General features: G+C 54.5%; 2 protein-coding genes across 4 annotated transcripts; both read right to left on the bottom strand.

The window, feature by feature from the left end:
- Window positions 1-5: 5 nt before the first annotated feature.
- Window positions 6-2269, bottom strand: FAM89B (family with sequence similarity 89 member B). The gene is made up of 2 exons (XM_014844840.3): window positions 1236-2269; window positions 6-829 (listed from the first exon to the last, which is right to left on the bottom strand). The coding sequence occupies exons 1-2, from the start codon at window positions 1533-1535 to the stop codon at window positions 551-553; spliced, it is 579 nt and encodes a 192-aa protein (XP_014700326.2). The 5' UTR covers window positions 1536-2269; the 3' UTR covers window positions 6-550.
- A 27-nt stretch (window positions 2270-2296) lies between these two features.
- ZNRD2 (zinc ribbon domain containing 2) lies at window positions 2297-16466 on the bottom strand. 3 transcript variants are annotated; one of them, XM_070488184.1, is made up of 5 exons: window positions 16286-16366; window positions 11971-12020; window positions 3303-3454; window positions 3086-3170; window positions 2297-2688 (listed from the first exon to the last, which is right to left on the bottom strand). In XM_070488184.1, the coding sequence occupies exons 3-5, from the start codon at window positions 3360-3362 to the stop codon at window positions 2345-2347; spliced, it is 489 nt and encodes a 162-aa protein (XP_070344285.1). In that variant the 5' UTR covers window positions 3363-3454; window positions 11971-12020; window positions 16286-16366; the 3' UTR covers window positions 2297-2344. The 3 variants fall into 3 exon arrangements, with proteins under 3 accessions (XP_070344285.1, XP_070344286.1, XP_014700324.1); XM_070488185.1 differs by lacking the exon at window positions 11971-12020 and having other exon boundaries at window positions 16286-16466; XM_014844838.3 differs by lacking the exons at window positions 11971-12020; window positions 16286-16366 and adding an exon at window positions 3551-4226.
- Between the last annotated feature and the right edge of the window lie 31 nt (window positions 16467-16497).

The following is a 16497-nucleotide window of genomic DNA, read 5'->3' as shown; positions in this document are numbered from 1 at the left end:
ACAAGAACGCTGAGAGTATTTATTTATCTATGCACCCAGGAGGCTGGCCCCTAAACTTAAATATCCAGCACGGAGCCTTGGCCCTCCCCGCCGTGGGTGGGTGCAGGAATGGGTTCTGGAGCCCTTGTCCAGGGCAGTGGAACCCAGGGACCAAAGGTGGGATGCCCCTGAGCCAGCAGCTGCCAACAGCAGCAAAAGGTGAAAAGGAGGTGGGAGCCAGGAACTCCTCCTAATGCAGAGGCGCCAAGGGGAGCGCAAGATGCTTTGGGCCCCACCGCCAGACTGAGGGTTGGCCAAGCTGGGGTGCACACATGTGGGAGAAGTGGAGGTCCAGTGCCGGGGGCAGAGGCTGTAGCCAGGTGCCCACCCCAGTGCCAGCTAACCCAAGACGGGGGAGAGGGGTCGGCAGTTTTGCCTCTGAGGGGCGCAAGCCTTGAGCTCCTTGAGGTGAGCTGGTATGGGGAAAGCAGGCACTATAGTCTGAATCCTTGCTGAGGGGTGAGTTTCTGAGCCTTTTGCACGGGTGCATGCCCCTCGCTCCCCCAGCTCTTCAGAGGCTGATGTGGAAGGCGTCCTGCAGCCACTGGTCACGGGCATTGTGCGTCTGGGGCACAGTGAGGGGTGGCGGGTCCGGGGGCAGGCTGGCATCAGGAGGCTCGTCGTCATCAGACAGGCCAGCATCAGGTGGGTAGGAGCTGTCCGAGTGCAGGGAGGATGACAGGTCCTGGCACAGGCTCAGGTCTTGGCACAGGTGCTTGTAGTCCTGGATCGACTCGTACAGGCCCCACAGCTGGCAGAGCAGGGACATGTCCAGCTGCCGCAGCCCCACCTGCAAAAGACTGAGGGTGGGCTGGGGTTGGGGTCCAGGCCACCCTCAGCCCAAGCCAATCTTCCTGTACCTTCCCCAGAACAAGTTTTTGTGGACATCAGATGCCACTTGCAAGCTACGAATCTTTAGACAAGTCACCGACCCTCATCTGTAAAATGGGGACAACATTCATCTAACAGGATGGAATAAAATAACACAAGCAAAGCATTTAAAAATGCACGGCAACTTTCGCTATAAACGGTAACTATAATTACTGTCACCACATCCCGTCTGACCCCACGGGCTTCTGCAGGTCCTGAGACCCAAGCCGCATACCTGGTTCCCCGCCTCTGCGCTCTGCCCCGCGCCAGGATCTTCTGCCCGGCGGCAGCCCCCCGCCCAGCTGGCCCGGGACCCAACTACTCACCATCTCCTTGCGCAGCGCCGCTAGTGCCGAGTCCAGGTTGACAGGGCGACGCGGGCCGGAGGGGCCGGCGGCGAGTCCCGCGCAGGCGGCGCCGGCGGCGGAGCGGGGCCCGTCCGGGACGCGGGCGGCGCGGCTCAGCTCATCGTGGATGCGGCTGCGCTGGCTGTAGACGCGCTCCAGCTCCCGCCACGAGCCTCCGCTCGCGTTCAGAAGACCGCTGAGGCCGCGCGGTAGCGGCGGGAGCCCAGCCAGGGCGCAGCCCGCGCCGCCCGGCGCCTCGACCGAGGGCAGCCCATTCATGGCCGGGCCGCCGCGGACGGCGATACCGCCGCCCTCCCTCCAAAGCTCCGCCGGGGCCGCCGCCCGCAGGCCGCGCTTTGTTCCTTCCCCGACTCCTCCGACTCCGCCCCTGCCCCACCCCCTCCGGGCGGGCGGGGCCTCTCTTAAAAGGGCAACGGCTGCGGCACCGACCGAAGGGGAGACGGAAAAGGGGAGGAGGAAAGAAGCCAAAAGCGGCAGGCCCGGTTCCTTCACGACTCTTTTTCCTCCCCCCGCCCCCGAAGACTGTGTTAAATTATTCTGCCCAGTTATAACTCCCAAGGAAAAGGATCTAAAAGTGGTGGTCAAGAGACTGGGTTAAGTCCACACTTGGTCACTACCGTGCAATCTGATGCCCTGTCAGTGTCTGAGTACCTGGGCTGGGCAGGAGGGTATCAGGCTGCTCAGGCGAAGGAGGAGAAGCTACCAGGAGACTGGAGCCCCAAATCTCACTCAGGGGTGGGGATGAGCACAGCACGGCGGAGAAGCCTGCAGGGGTCCTGCAGAGGTCCATCCCTCCCTTCGAGGACGCTGTGGCCTCCTCCTCAGAAAAAAACTATCACATAGCCCTCTCCGTCCCCCCTCAACCTCTGAGTGGGGAAACTGAGCAGAAACAAGCCCAACTCATCTCTCAAGGCATCAAGGAGAGCAGACAGTGGTAGGGGGAGAGGCCAAAAGCAAGAAAAAGGCGAGTGGAGCTGGGGTGGCATGCACGCTCAGAACCAAGAAAAGAACAAACCACACAAGAGGAACAGCTGTTTTTCTGGAGGGTTTTTCTCAGCAGGGGATTCTTAGTGTTGCAGCTGCCGCAGGCTGTGCAGAGCCTCAGCACATGCCCGGATAAGGCTGCACAGCTGGATGCTGGTCTCCAGGGAGGTGCTAGAGCCCAGCTCCGTCGAGGCCCAGGTCAGCTTCTGCAGGAGGGCCTCCTGGGTGCAGGCCACGACAGCTGCATTTGGAGGCACAGCAGCAGGGGGTGGCCCCTGAGCTGCCTTGAGCCCTGCTGCAGCTCCCTCACAGTGCTCGGGCCGGGGTACTGGGGGCTGAGGGGCAGGCCGAGAGCCCAAGGGGAGCTCCGAGGCAGAGGCGAGCTGGTGCTCCCGAGCTTGGGAGAGGGCAGCCTGGGCATTCAGAGCTAAAAGAGGAGAAAGTGGGTGGAATGGTCAGGATGCCCAGCCAGCCTCAGTCCTGAGCCACCTCCTTACTCTTTACTGCTCTCTCTGTGCTTGAGATGTTTTCCTTGCCCCTCTATAAAGCAGCTCATCCATTTTCTTCTTTGTATCAGAGTTACTTATGCCCTTGCTTCATCTCTCCCATCAGGACTATGGCTGATTGAGTTCAGACTCTCCATAGTGTCTGGCACACAAGACGTGCTTGGAGCTGTTACTGAATGAATGGGCCTTTCTAGAGCTGAAAGGGGAACGCACCTTACCTCGGCCCCACCCACAGACTCCACTGTCACCTCCCAGGCCCACTGTTCCCGGGCCTCTAACACCACGCTTCTGCCCCACCAAGCACACTCATCCTCTCACCCGGATTATCTTTATCCACGTCTGAGTCGAGCTCCTGACAAGCCACGCAATAGATTTTCCGCTGTTTGTCTTGGAGGAGGATCGTCTAGAGAATAGAAAGCACAGGGGGCAGGGGTGAGACGCTGGGCAATGAGGTCCAGAAGGGAGAGTCGGGGAAGGGCCGTGCGGCCTAGTCCGCGGCCCCATGCCCGATCCCACGGCCCGAGTCTCTGCTCACCCCGCAGTCCGCGCACGTCTCCCCCAGCATGCGGTAACCACGCAGCAGGTAGTCGCCCATGAGTCGGGAGATGCGATCCTGCCGCTCCCGTCGCGCCTGCAGCACCTTCGTCTCCGCTTCGGTCGGAGGCTCCCAGGAGAAATCGTCGGCTTCTGGGGGAAGAGAGGCACAAGGGACCGGGGGGTCTCGCCTGAGCACGCTGCCTCCCGTACCCCACAGCCACAGGCCCTGGCAACCCAAGTCCTCACCAGCGCCGTTTAGGGCCATGTTGCCGTTGTCGCCGCTAGGCTCGCCGGAGGTGACGCTCAAGCGGCGCGCCTTCCGCCGGCCCCGCCCCCTCCTCGTTGGGCGGAGGCTGAGGGCGGAAATGACGCTCGCTGTGCTCCTCCGAAGTCGCGCTGCCCAGAGTGGGGCGTGTCTGCTGCCGACTTGGCCCCGCCCCGTTGGCGCGCCCCTCCCCGGGAGCCCAACCGGCAAAACTTTCGACTGGCCAGGCCTCGGGAGGGGCGTCTCCGTGGTAACGCCGCTCAGGTCGCAGGACCCGGAAGTGGCTGCGCAGGGTCGCCCTTCCTGCCCGCCGCGGGTGGTGGGGAGCCCCTGGCTTGAGAAATCCCTGCTGGCCTTGGCCTCCCTTGGGGGTTCCCTTTCCGCACACACCGGACTGGGGGCCCGCAGGGCCGTGGCGCTCTCACAACAACAACAGCACCCGTGATAGTGACAAACGGCCCCTTGCCCGCGTGCGGCCTCCTCAGGCCCCAGTGCTTCTCGCTTCAACCGAGGCAGGCCAGGCGGGGATCGTCTTCGCTTCACCTTTCATCCTATTTCAAGACTCCTCCCCTTCAGCCGGTTCTGTGTCCCATTCTGCCCACCCTCTACCCCCAGGGCCTGGGACTGATGCCACCAGCGAAAAGCCTGCTGACCGGAAAAGCGCTGTGCTGGGCATGCGCAGTTCCGGTCCTGGCTGCAGCTGAGGGATGTCTGCTGGAGGGTGGTGATGAGGGCTTATTACAAATACTTGTGACTGTTATGTTCTCCTTGAGTGGGTTGCTATTAAAGTTACCAGTGCTCCCTGAACATTGACCTTGGTGATTTTTTTCTCTCTCTCTTTTTTTTTTTAAGATTTTATTTTTTTCCTTTTTCTCCCCAAAGCCCCCTGGTACATAGTTGTATATATTCTTCCTTGTGGGTCCTTCTAGTTGTGGCACGTGGGAGCTGCCTCAGCGTGGCTTGATGAGCAGTGCCATGTCCGCGCCCAGGATTCGAACCAACGAAACACTGGGCCGCCTGCAGCAGAGCGCACGAACTTAACCACTCGGCCACGGGGCCAGCCCCAGGTGATTTTTTTTTTTTCTTCTGTGTTCTTTTTCCATACACATCCTCTGTTTTGAGATTTGGAGAAGCCAGATGGGGCAGGCAGCAGTCCCCGGACGTGCAGCCTGTGCCTCAAGGCTGTACACCACGGCAGTGGAGAAGGAGCTGGGACTTAGACCATCCTAATCTCAGCGGCAACCTTCTTCTTTGACCGGACAGCACACGCTTTCTCCGTCTTACCTGAAGATTGAGTGCCATCCCCCTAGCCCCATCTTCCTCCTACATAGACTCCCCGGGACTGCCATTTTCTGACCCTTGCTGCCTCCTGCTTACCTGGGGAGCCCTATTCCCCTCTTCCCTCTCTCCATCGACCAGCAGACTTTCGGGCAGTAGTGTACCTGACGCAGGGCCTGATCCCAGGTCAGTTCTGCCAAGCTGGCTAGAGGGACTCTTGGACTCTAGTCTGTATGCAAAGACCCTCCAGGTCCTTACCATCTTTGGCTCTGAGCTTGAATTCCTCAATGTGCCCTTCTGTGTGGTCATCATCATGGCCAATATCCAATGTCCATCATGGCCTATTCTGCCTGGTACCAAGACCCTTACTCATCCTCCCACTTAATCCCCTTGCATTTACTCCTCATGACCTAATGGGGTAGGTACTACTGTTATCCCCATTTTACAGAGCAGGAGACTGAGTAATTCTTTTAAAATATAAATCAGATCATGTCACTCTTTTGCTTAAAACCCTCTGGCATCTCCCCATCACATTTAGACAAAAATCCAAACTCTTTACGATGGTCTCCAAGGTCCTACAAATGGGCCTCTGGCCCCCCTCGTCTCTTCCCACTCTCCCTGCATTCCTCCTCTCCCACTCCTCAAGGGGAGTCCCATCATCTTTGTCCCCTCAGGGCCGCTCCCTGCCTCAAGTTCCACAGGCAGGTGGACAAGGCACACGCCTGGAATCAGGCAGGCCTGGGTTTGATCCTGAATCTGCTGTTTACTGGCTGTGTCACCTGGAGTAATTTACTTGACCTTTCTGGACTTCAACTCCTCATCTGTAAACAGGGCTGGTTATACCGACTCGGAGGGGTTGCTGTGAGAATTTATTGAGATGTGAGGGCAGAGGTGATAGCAGCTAGTTCTCTCCCAGTCTCTCGCATTTCTGCAGGTCTAGTCAGCAGAGGCACCATCTTTGTTCTGGGCTGTCTTTTCCCAGATCTTTGTATAGTGGACAGCCTTGGACAACAGAGATGGTGGCTCCCTCTAGAGCAAAGGGCAGGCAAAGTTACTGCCCACTACACAATATTTGGGTGCCCTAAGCTCAGAGTCCCTCTCCTGTAACACAACATACCATGTGTGTAGACATCTGTGTGAGTCCATCTGCACTGCCATCATGAGACTTGAGGGTAAGGGGAAGTGATACAAATACACTCACATTCCTAATGCTTGTTGTGCTGTAGTAGTCCTTTGTCTTTGATCCAGAAGTCTCAGGTCTTCTGCCAGCATCCATGAACTTGTGTCACTCTAACTTATTTGTTTGAAAATAGGGTAAAATCAAAGACTTTTCACAGTTCTTGATCGTTTTGGCCATGAGGGTGGGATGCTGACAGAAACACGGTTTTCTGTAAGAGGAAGGATGAGGACCTCATGGGCTGATTAACATGTTTTGAGGAAAGACCAAGGGAATCGCAGCACATATGTTGACCCAATTGTATAGTCAACCAAACAATAAAGGTTCTTCAGTTTCATTTCTTGTTCATGAGAAGGAATTAGTAAGGGAGTTGCAGGTCGAGTACCAGGAAGTTGGCTTTGAAGCAAAGTCAGTTACCAGGCATCGCCCTGGTAGTTGCTAATCTCCTCTGGGTACGGTTGGGGAGAGGTGGGGTAGCTCCTCACCAACCAGTGGTCGGCCTCAGGTCTGCGTCATTGTAACAACCAGTACTAAGACTCATCCTGGGAGTTCAGAAGTTTCCACCCCCCTTCAGACAGCACTTATAGACACAAACATACACTAAACATGAATGGATGGAAATTCACTACTGCTATGGACAAAACCCAGATGAATCATTAGACCTTTGGTTGGCTCACTTGGGAGATGAGGAGCAGGGCATGTGATGCTTGGTAAGGAAGACTGGCAGGAGCTAGACCATCGTACAGCTCAGCCCCTCCTACAGTCTATCACGCCAACCTTGTATCCATTCCAAGATGACAGTAAAAGGTCTCAGGGTTTTTTTTTTTTTTTTCCACTGGGTCCTGTCTGCTACAAGGGAGCTTCATCCCTCTTAGGGAGATTTCCTTGAGACAGACAAACTTCCATAGGAAAACACAGATGAGGCATTGATTATTCTTTGGGCTCTTATTGTCTTAGTTTAGGTTTATGATGCTGATAAATGTGACGCAGAAAACCCTAGATAAATTCTTGTGATCAGCTCCACTGCCCTGGAAGACTCTCCTAGCCTTTATATTAAAACAAGGCAAAAACAAGAGATGTTATTATGACAATAGGACAGAAATACCCTCTATCAAGGTGGTCTCCTTAAAAAAGAAAAGTCACAGCTGTGCAAGTCAAGCCTGAGTCCTGAAGGACATCTATAGAATACTCCACCCAAAGACAGCAGAATTCATATTATTCTCAAGAATACATGGAAAACTCTCAAGGAAAGACCATATGTTAGGCCATAAAACAGGTCTCAGCAAATTTAAAAGGGTTGAAATCATACTGTGTTCTCAGATCACAATGGGATGAAATTAGGAATCAATAACAGAAGGAAATGAGGAATTCACAAGTATGTGGAAGTTAAACAACATACTCCTCACTAACTAATGGGTCATAGAAGAATCACAAAAGAAATTAGAAAATAATTTGAGATTAATGAAAATGAAAACACAACATACCAAAACTTATGAGATGCAGCCAAAGCAGTGCTTAGAGGGAAATTTATAGTTGTAAATTCTTGTAATGAAAAAGGTCTCAAATCAATAACCTAAGCTTCCATCTTAAGGAGTTAGGAAAAGAAGAGCAAACTAAACCCAAATCAAGCAGAAAGAAGGCTCTAGTAAAGATGAGAGAATATCAACTAACTTACAAGTTAGTTCTTTGAAAAGATCAACAAAATGGACAAACCTTTAGCTAGACTGATCAACTCAAGTCCTTGTCAGCAAAAGAGTGTGAACCTTGCATCTCCAGCAGGAAAGCAACGTGGCTATGGTTGCTGAGTCAAGTAATCCCCAAATGTGAGATAGACAATATCAGTAATAGAAATTGTCTCCTGCTCAGTAGAGGGCTTTGGATGGCAATGTTTTCAGCTAACTGTGGAAACAAATCACAGCTGATCAACCATCTAGATCACTTATGTAGGTACCCATGCTAAGGGCCCATTCTCTGATGAGACTGACAGGAATCAAGGTGTTGATCGAGGCTGTACTTCCCAGATTGTCTCCCTTTCTGCCTGGATCCATCATCATAACATACATGGCAACATGTCCACCATCATGGAGTGGGCACAAAGTAAAGGACTCTATGCTTCTGATGCAGAGGTTACCATTCCATGCCAGACTTGTGATTCCTGCCAAAAGTTCACCTGTTTGCCCTGCAAAGAGGGAAGCCACAGTGTATGTGGCATTGCGACTAAATGCACAGGACCTTTGACTTCTTGGGGCTATCAGTGGTGCCTCACACTTTTTCAGGTTGAAGTGGAACTGTTTCAGTCCAATCAGCCAACTCTGGCCACACCATTGTGGTTCTTGAGACTAATCTGTGTCATGTTTTTGACTTTCTGGACCGCTTGAAGCCTAATGATGGTGCACCTTTTATCCCCAAAGCTACTCAACATCGGGCTGATGGCCTAGCTATTTGGCAGTCCTTCCATACTCCCCATCATCCACAGTCATATGGTACTGTTGAGCATTGAAATAGCCTCCTCAAAAATCAACTCAAAAACATTTCTGGCTCTCCCTCCTGGTCCATACACCTCAGTATGGAAGTTCAATCATGAATGTGGCTGTCCTCAGGATGGGGTCACATCCTCTTGGCCATGTCCTTCATAATGATCAAGATGAGAGGGGTGAGACCAGTTTTGAAAATTCAGGATTCCATGCTCACCATTCCTGAACATAATGCTTCTTTCTTTCCCCTCACAGCAGCCCCAGCCAGACTGGTTGGTGCAATTCCCAGGTGGCAGCCCAGTCAAAGAGGGGCCTAGGAGACTCAAAGTGAATTATAGTTCAACCACATGGATTCTGTTGTTGGACTGATGTGGTCCTGGATCATGAGAATGACTAGAGCACTCAGTGTGTACACCCCTCTCTTTGAGTCCCCCAACAGTGGGCCAAATGTGGAGTGGGGACATAATGAGTCTCTGTAAGTTTTATAAAAACGTCCTGGGGCTGGTCCGGTAGTGTAATGATTAAGTTCACGTGTTCCGCTTCAGCGGCCCTGGGATTTGCAGGTTCAGATCCCAGGTGCGGACCTATACACCACTCATCAAGCCATGCTGTGGCAGCATCCCACATACAAAATAGAGGAAGATTGGCACAGATGTTAGCTCCGGGACAATCTTCCTCACACACACACACAAAATGTCCTGTCCTTCTTGTACCTGACACTTCCGGATGAAAGGTGTGAGTGGCGGATGATTGGAAAAATGGTGACGTTCTAGTTATTGGACTAGAACACATCAATTTTTGCGACAGTAGAGGGAGAACAACCTTGGCACCTGGGGAGGGAACATGTCAGGCCCGGGAGACATGGTAGAAGGAGAGACATTAATGATCTTCTCTTTCCAAACCACCTGGAGCCTTCCTCACTGAGAAAAACATGCTGGCCCAACTCTCCCAAACTATGGCAAGTGATTTAAATTTAACTGATGGCAGGGTCTGCCATGCTCCACTAGACAGTTCTTACCTTGATTTGGTTGGCGTTCAGCTTAACCTTACGAAGAGACTAGAAGCAACGAGGGGGAGCCTCAGCTCCTGTACCTCCACATAAAACCCTGTCAACGCCAACACCTCGGATATCTTCCCCATCCCCAATCCTGTAGCCATGATCACTCAGTCATTCCACGGGGTGGATGAATGCCATCTGGCTGGTGGCATGGACAAATGGGACAGATTGGACTGACTGTCCTTATTCAGTTCCTCCAAAAACAAGGACTAGACTCCATCATTTGAATTGGACTGGGAGCCCTAAGGCCTACCAGCCTGCAGGGAGGCCACGTTGGAGGCACCGTCAACCTGGGCTCCCCTAACCGATGTAGGTCTCACTCAGGGGGCACCATGTTTCTTCCCAGAAGCACCACATGCATCCTTGAGACGGCACGACTTATGTGGAAGTCACACATTAACTTGCCTTTCTCCTGAAAACAGGGTGACTTGTAATTTATCCCTGACTTTAGCCAAAGTGATCAACGACACCACGTTGGCCTGGAAGGCATTCAGGATGGCCTCAATTCACTGACCAAGGTTGCCATGGCTGATAGAATTTCCCTGGACTTCTTCCTTGCAGGCCAAGGCAGAATCTGTGCAATTGTTCATATATCCTCCTGTACCTGGATTAATGCCTCAGGCCAGTGGAAAGGTGGATACAGAGACCTAAGGAGCAAGCTACCTGGCTTTCTAAGGTGGGTCTAGGGGCATGGTTGAGGTCAGTACTACAAGTTGGTCTCATCCTGCTGCTTGGAGCCCTGGTGATAGTAGCGTTAACTAAATGCTGGGTGTGACAGATTGAAAAGATTTGTCCTAGCGTCTGTTGATCAGATTTGCCAACAGAGTGGTGAACTCGTGGGAGAATTTTCCAAAAGCCAAGCCAGCAGAAATGAGGGGTAGATATTATTGTAAGACAATTATCCAGGGGTCTCTTGACTTTCTGCATGCTTTTCAAGCAAGGCACCGACTGCCTTTGTCCTGGACTCTCTTCTCAAGGTTGTTGGTACAGTGAACAGCCAGAGAAGATGGAGACAGTGTCTCCCTCCAAAGCAAAGGGTAGCATGCTTACTGGCCATTGGAAAAGATTTGGGTTCCCTACGTTTAGGGTCCTCTTCCATACTGCAATCCACTGTGTGCAGGCATCTATCTGAACCCCTTGGTGCCACCCCCATGGGACTTGGGGACAAGGGAACTGACATCAATATGCTGATGCTCATGCTGTTTACTGTGCCATGAGTAATAAAGTCCTTTGTCTCTGACCCGAGAATCTCCTGTCTTCTCCCAGCATGCACGAACTTGTGGCTGGGTCACTTGTTAGTTTGCAAGTAGGGAAAAATCTCAGACCTGTCCCTGACAAGGGGTGGGCACACAGAAGGTTCCAGAAGTGCTGGTGGTAAGGCCCGTTTACAGCAGTCACGGTGGGCAGACTAGCTGTTGGGAAGCAGTGGGTTGGGCCTCTTTCAGACCCTTGCCTACCATCATGTGAGCCAGCCCAACATCTGTCCCTATCTGTGGCAAGGTCGACACGACAGCAGTCAGGCCATTCCCAAGTGACAGCAAACACCATGGCAGCATATTCACACACAGCTCAGTTACAGGCGCCCCTTGACTGCCTCAGTTCGTGGGCCAGGTTCACAGGGCCTGCCAACAAGTGGCCTATGCCGTGTAGCCGTGGCTCTGAAAATCATAACTTATGTTATTGTATTTTCACACGAACAGGCACCCAAAGGGGTCAGCTTTTCTTCCTGTTTTTCACTGCAACGTGAACGGACCTGACATCTCTGTGAAACAGGAAAGGGCTGGATGATACAGTGATAAAAATAATAATACTCAACTTTTGGTGTCTGTTTTCTTTGGGCCAGGCACTGGGCTAAGAGCTTTCCATGACATCTCATTTAGTCCTCAGGACAAAGCGTGACTTAGGTCTTATCATCCCCAATTTGCAGGTGCAGAAAGTGAGGCTTGGATAGGTTAAGAGACAGATCCAGGTCACCCTGCTGGTATGTGGCAGGGCTGGGACTCCATCGGGCAGTGCGCATTGAGTCCCATTCTCTCTCCTGTCTTTGAAAGGTGGACAGGAGTGGCAGGACTGACGATCCGCTCTGATTTATCAAGCGTGAAGACAGGTTCATTTCACTTGCCAATCTCATCTCTCAGCGCCTTCATGTGGCGCATCAGAGGGATTCAGTGACAGCCACTTTCAGGAAAGTGTCTTCGAAGAGAGATGCTTCAGGGCAGAATTGTTCCCTCCAGGCCTCCGAAATTTCCAACCCTCATCTTTAGAATCCACCCACTCCCAGAGCCATTTCTTTCTTCAGAGCCTGGAAGCTTCCCAAAGACACTGAGAACTCACAGGGGTGGCGCAGAGCCTGGCGCGCGGTCAGCCTCTCTCAATGGTCGCTCTCCTCCTCCCCCAGGACAGCCTAGGACTTACCTGTGGCCAGGGTCCACGAAGGGCTTCCTAAATGTCACCTGTTTGACTTCCTGTTTAAAAATGAGGAAATGGAGACATTGAGAAGTTGAAGAATTTTCCCAATTCACAGCTGGTACGGGATGCAGCCAGGAAAATCTAATGCCAGAAAACGAGGGCTGTGCTCGCTGCCTCCTGAAACACGACTTCCGTTATGCAGGCTGCTGCTGCCCTGTCCAGCCAAGCCCCCAACGAGGCACCCGGAGCCCCGGGTCTGAGTCCTGCCTCTGCCACTGACCGGTTGTATAACCTCGGCCAGGTCCCTTGCTTTCTCTGGGCCTCAAGAATCACTCTGCACAAAGGGGCCCCCTAACATTCAAGCAGGCTGAACATGCCTAGGCTTGGGTCCTGTGGCTCCTTTTTGTCCCATTCCAGCAAAACCCCTTGTTGCCCTCAGGGCCCCACCCACCTATCCTGAGGACATCTGTGGGAGCCTCTCATCCCTCCCTCCCAGGAGCACTGCGTGGGTTTGGGATCTGGCAGGCTTGAGTTCAATTATCACATCTCACTCACCAGATGACCTGAATCTAATTGTTTCATCTTTCAGAGCCTCAGGGTCACCGGGAGGATGAAATAACGTAACAGGGTAAAGGGCACAGTAAATGGTGGGCGCTCTGTGGTCTCGCTCCATTAGTCAGTCAACAAACTTCAGCATCCTCTGCGTGCCAAAGTCGTGTGCTAGGATCTGGAGACAAGGTTGTGCCTTCTTGGGAGGGCAGGGAGACAAATGATAAGCAGTAAAGAAACCCCTGAAGAAGAACATTTCAGGCTGTGATGAGGGCCAGCAAGAAACAAACAGACGATGTGACCCAGAGGGCCGGGTGGCTGTTTTACAGAAAGATATATGGAACTTCTGGAGGCAGGGACCCTAGACATAAAGGATTGGCCCCAGGCCAAGGACTGGGTTCAGCACCTCTGGGGCCCAGAGGACCTTGCAGGCCCAGGGAAGCTACTGGAGCTTTTATAAGCTGGGAGGAGCATGGTTGGAATTAGGTTTTAAAAGGTAACCCTGGCACCAGGTGGAGGAGGGACCAGAGCAGGCAGAGCAGCGGTGGGGAGACCTGTTAGGCGGCAGAAATGATCTGGAATGACCACAAAGGTCATGGTCTCCTTGAACTGACAGGAGAACTGACGTCTAGGAGGAACGAGAATGTGCCGGAAGATTCTAGCAAGATGGGGTGGCTGGGTGTGGTGACACAGGAGACGAGGCTAGAAAAGGCGGACAGGCCAAGGATCCCACGTGTGTTGGACTGTCGCGATCTGCCCTGCAGATCCACCCTGCGTGCATGTCCTCCCTGCTCCGGGCCACGAGGCTGACCTCTGTGCTGCACCCCCAGGCTCCTATGCCCGCAGGCTCCCTTTAGGGTTCAGCCCCTGGGAGGCCTGGCTGGACAGGAGATGAGGGCAATTTTTATTTCCCCAGCTCCCTCCCCGCAGGCTGCAGGCGGACAGGAGCTGCAGGTGTCTGCCGAAGTCACAGCTCTCGTGGGGCAGCCCTCTCCTGCAGCTCCAGCGTCCCCTCAGCGGGGCTCAGGGCTGCCCTCTGATGCTAGTCCCAGGGCTCCAGCAGCCCTTGGTGGTCCCCTTAGCCCTTCGTAAACAGTTCCTCCATTCTAGTCCCCTCCATCACCCGCACGAGGGTGACCTCTCTTTCCTGCTTGGACCCTGACGAGCTTCAGGAGTCTGCTAATGACAATAAGTAACAGCACTCAGTATGGGCCACACACTGGGCAGGGTGCTTGCGTTCATAGTGACTCTGTGTCACTGAGCCCCCTCAGCAGCCCCTAAAGAAGGGCTGTCATTACCCCCACCCGACTCAGCAGCATTAGACACTGTTGGCCGCACCCTCCTCCCTGAACTCTCTCCTCTTGGCTCTTCCTGCGTCACGCTCCCGGTTTTCCTCTCTGCTCCTTCTGAGTCACTTCTGCCCCTGCCTCCTTCTTCTGACCTGGGAGTGGTAACCTCCCAGGTTCGCCCCCAGCCCTCTTCTCTCCCGAGCTGAGCCCATCCTTTCCACGGTCCTAAATGTCCCTGTATGGTGAGGATTCCGAGTCATTGTCTCCAGGCCAGACGTCCTGTCTGAATTCCAGACCCCTGGGCTGAGACATCTCCACTTGGATAACACAAACATTTCAAATTCAGCAGGCCCCAAACAGAGCTCTAGATCCTTCCCCGGGTCTTCCTCTCCTCTATCATCTTCCTTGGCCACCCAGGGACTCAGGCCAGAAATCTGGGAGCCGTTCACGCCACCTGCCTCTCCGGCACCCTCCCACTTCACCCAGTCTTGGAGTCTACCTTCCAAATACACGTCCACCGCATCCAAGTTATCATCTCTCCTGGGATGACGGCAACAGCACCCCGACACAGCCCCATCACAGGGAGAAGAAAAGCCCGGTTCCTCCCTGGGGCCTCGCACCTTCTGCTGCTCTCTCTCCCTGTTGCTCTGCTGGCCTTCTCTCGGTTCCTACAAGAACGGACTCTTTCCCATCCCTCAGCCCTGCCTGCCCCTTTGTAAACCATCTCTTCATCACAGTCCCCTCAATCCCTCGGGCCTCCTACAGGCTTCCCTCAGCCTGCTGGCTGCGCAGCCTGCTGACTCCTGCTCTTCCTCCAGCTTCCGGCTCAGAAGTCCCCTTGTTAGAGGGGCTTCCTGGACCTCCAGGTCCCCCCACTGCCCTTGTTCCCGGCTCCCAGCTCTTCTCTGCCGCAGCACTGACTTCTGTTGTAGCCACGGACATCTGCGATTTGATTTGTCACATGTCTGTCTCCTCCAGGACAGAAGCTTCAGGAGGCCAGGGATTGGTTCTGTTTGTTAGCAAGAGCATGGCCTAGGGGCCGGCACCATGGCCGAGTGGTTAAGTTCTCGTGCTCCACTTCGGCGGCCCAGGGTTTTGCCGATTTGGATCCTGGGCGTGGACATGGCACCGCTCATCAAGCCATGCTGAAGCGGCGTCCCACATGCCACAACTAGAAGGACCCACAACTAAAAAACATATACAACTACGTACCGGGGGGCTTTGGGGAGAAAAAGGAAAAATAAAATCTTTAAAAAAAAAAACCCAGCATGGCCTGTGGTAGGTTTCCAGTTTGTTAAATGAAGAGATTCCCCATTTCACAGGTGAGAAAACTGAGTCTTAGAGAGATTAGGACTCCACTGCTGGTTTGTGTGACTGTGCTGTGTTCCAAGGTGAGCCACAGCCTGCTCCTCAGGCGCAGAGGAGCGTGAGGAGAAAATGCCTGTAAAATGCTCAGCCCTGCCCTAGGCAGGTGGGAAGCACTCAGTATTATTCCCCACCTCAGTGTGACCCCAGGAAGGGTGGGGCTGCCCCTCACACCCCCACGCTGGATTCCAGCAGCAGGGGTCCCCTGGGGACACGGGATCACCCCGCCCCACCCCTGCAACACCAGGCTATAGGAACAGGGCCCCTGAGCAATTCAGGCCCGGGCTCCACAAAAGGGTCTTCCTCAGTCCCCGCGAAGCCACCCAAATGAGCCCACCCTTAAAGTAAAAACCACGAGTTCCTCGCACAGGTGTACTGAAGGCAAGTCCCTACTCCCAGCCCAGGTCAGACTGCCACCCCTCGTGCCCAAGAGGACAGGGTTTGGTGCCACCCTGATTTGGCAGTGTCCTGCTCTGGATGTGCCTGGTCACACCCACCCCCTGCTGAGTTCTGAGTCAGAGACAGAACCCTGGGGTCTCCTGCCAGGCACACCCCCTAGGGCCTGGGCCCCAGGACACTGCAGCCCTCCAGGGCCTCCCTTCTAGACCAGAGCACAGACCTGGCTCCTCTCCAGCCCTGACCAAACTTAAGGCCCCTCCCAGCCCCTGCCCACCCCTGCCCTGGGGCCCTGCTGTGCCCCTCCCCAGCCCCCTGAGCCCTCAGGCAGCACCCCCCTCCTCCCGGCTGTTAGCCTGGGAAGGGGGCCAGGCCCTGAGCTCAGACCTTGGCCATTCCAGAGTGTCTGAGGCCCAGAGCCAGCCCCACCAGCCCAGCCAGCCCAGCCAGACAAGGCGAAGGGAGGGAGGCAGAGTGGGCACCAGGAAGCCGTTTAGAGGGGGGCTGGCAGGGAAGCTGGGTTTCCAGCTTTGTTCTTACTGTTCTTCTGGACTCCAGGTTCTTCTAGGACCTGGTCCAAGGGTGCCCCTTCCTTGAGTCCTCTCCTCAGAGGGAAGTGGATCAGTACTCATGAGAACTGACTTGGGGGTTGGGCTGGGGTGAGACCCCCACAAGCGCAAGGGAAGCTGGGGAAGGGCTGAGAGCCTGGGTTCCAGTCCCACCTGGCCTCCCATCGTCCGCGTGCCCCGGGCGAGGCCCGGCTTCCTCCCCCGACCTCGGTTTCCCGCTTGGATGCGGCGGGCCCGGCGGGTGGAGGTCCGCGCCCGCCTCCCCGCCCCGCCCGGAGGAATCTGCGGGCCGCCGGCGGTCCCAGGTGAGGGCCCTCTGGCCGGGGCCCCGCGCGGCGGCGGCGGCGGGCGGCGGGTTCCGGCGG

The sequence above is a fragment of the Equus asinus genome, chromosome 17, assembly GCF_041296235.1.
Source record: "Equus asinus isolate D_3611 breed Donkey chromosome 17, EquAss-T2T_v2, whole genome shotgun sequence".
Classification (NCBI taxonomy): domain Eukaryota; kingdom Metazoa; phylum Chordata; class Mammalia; order Perissodactyla; family Equidae; genus Equus; species Equus asinus.
This window is presented reverse-complemented; position numbering and strand designations above follow the sequence as displayed.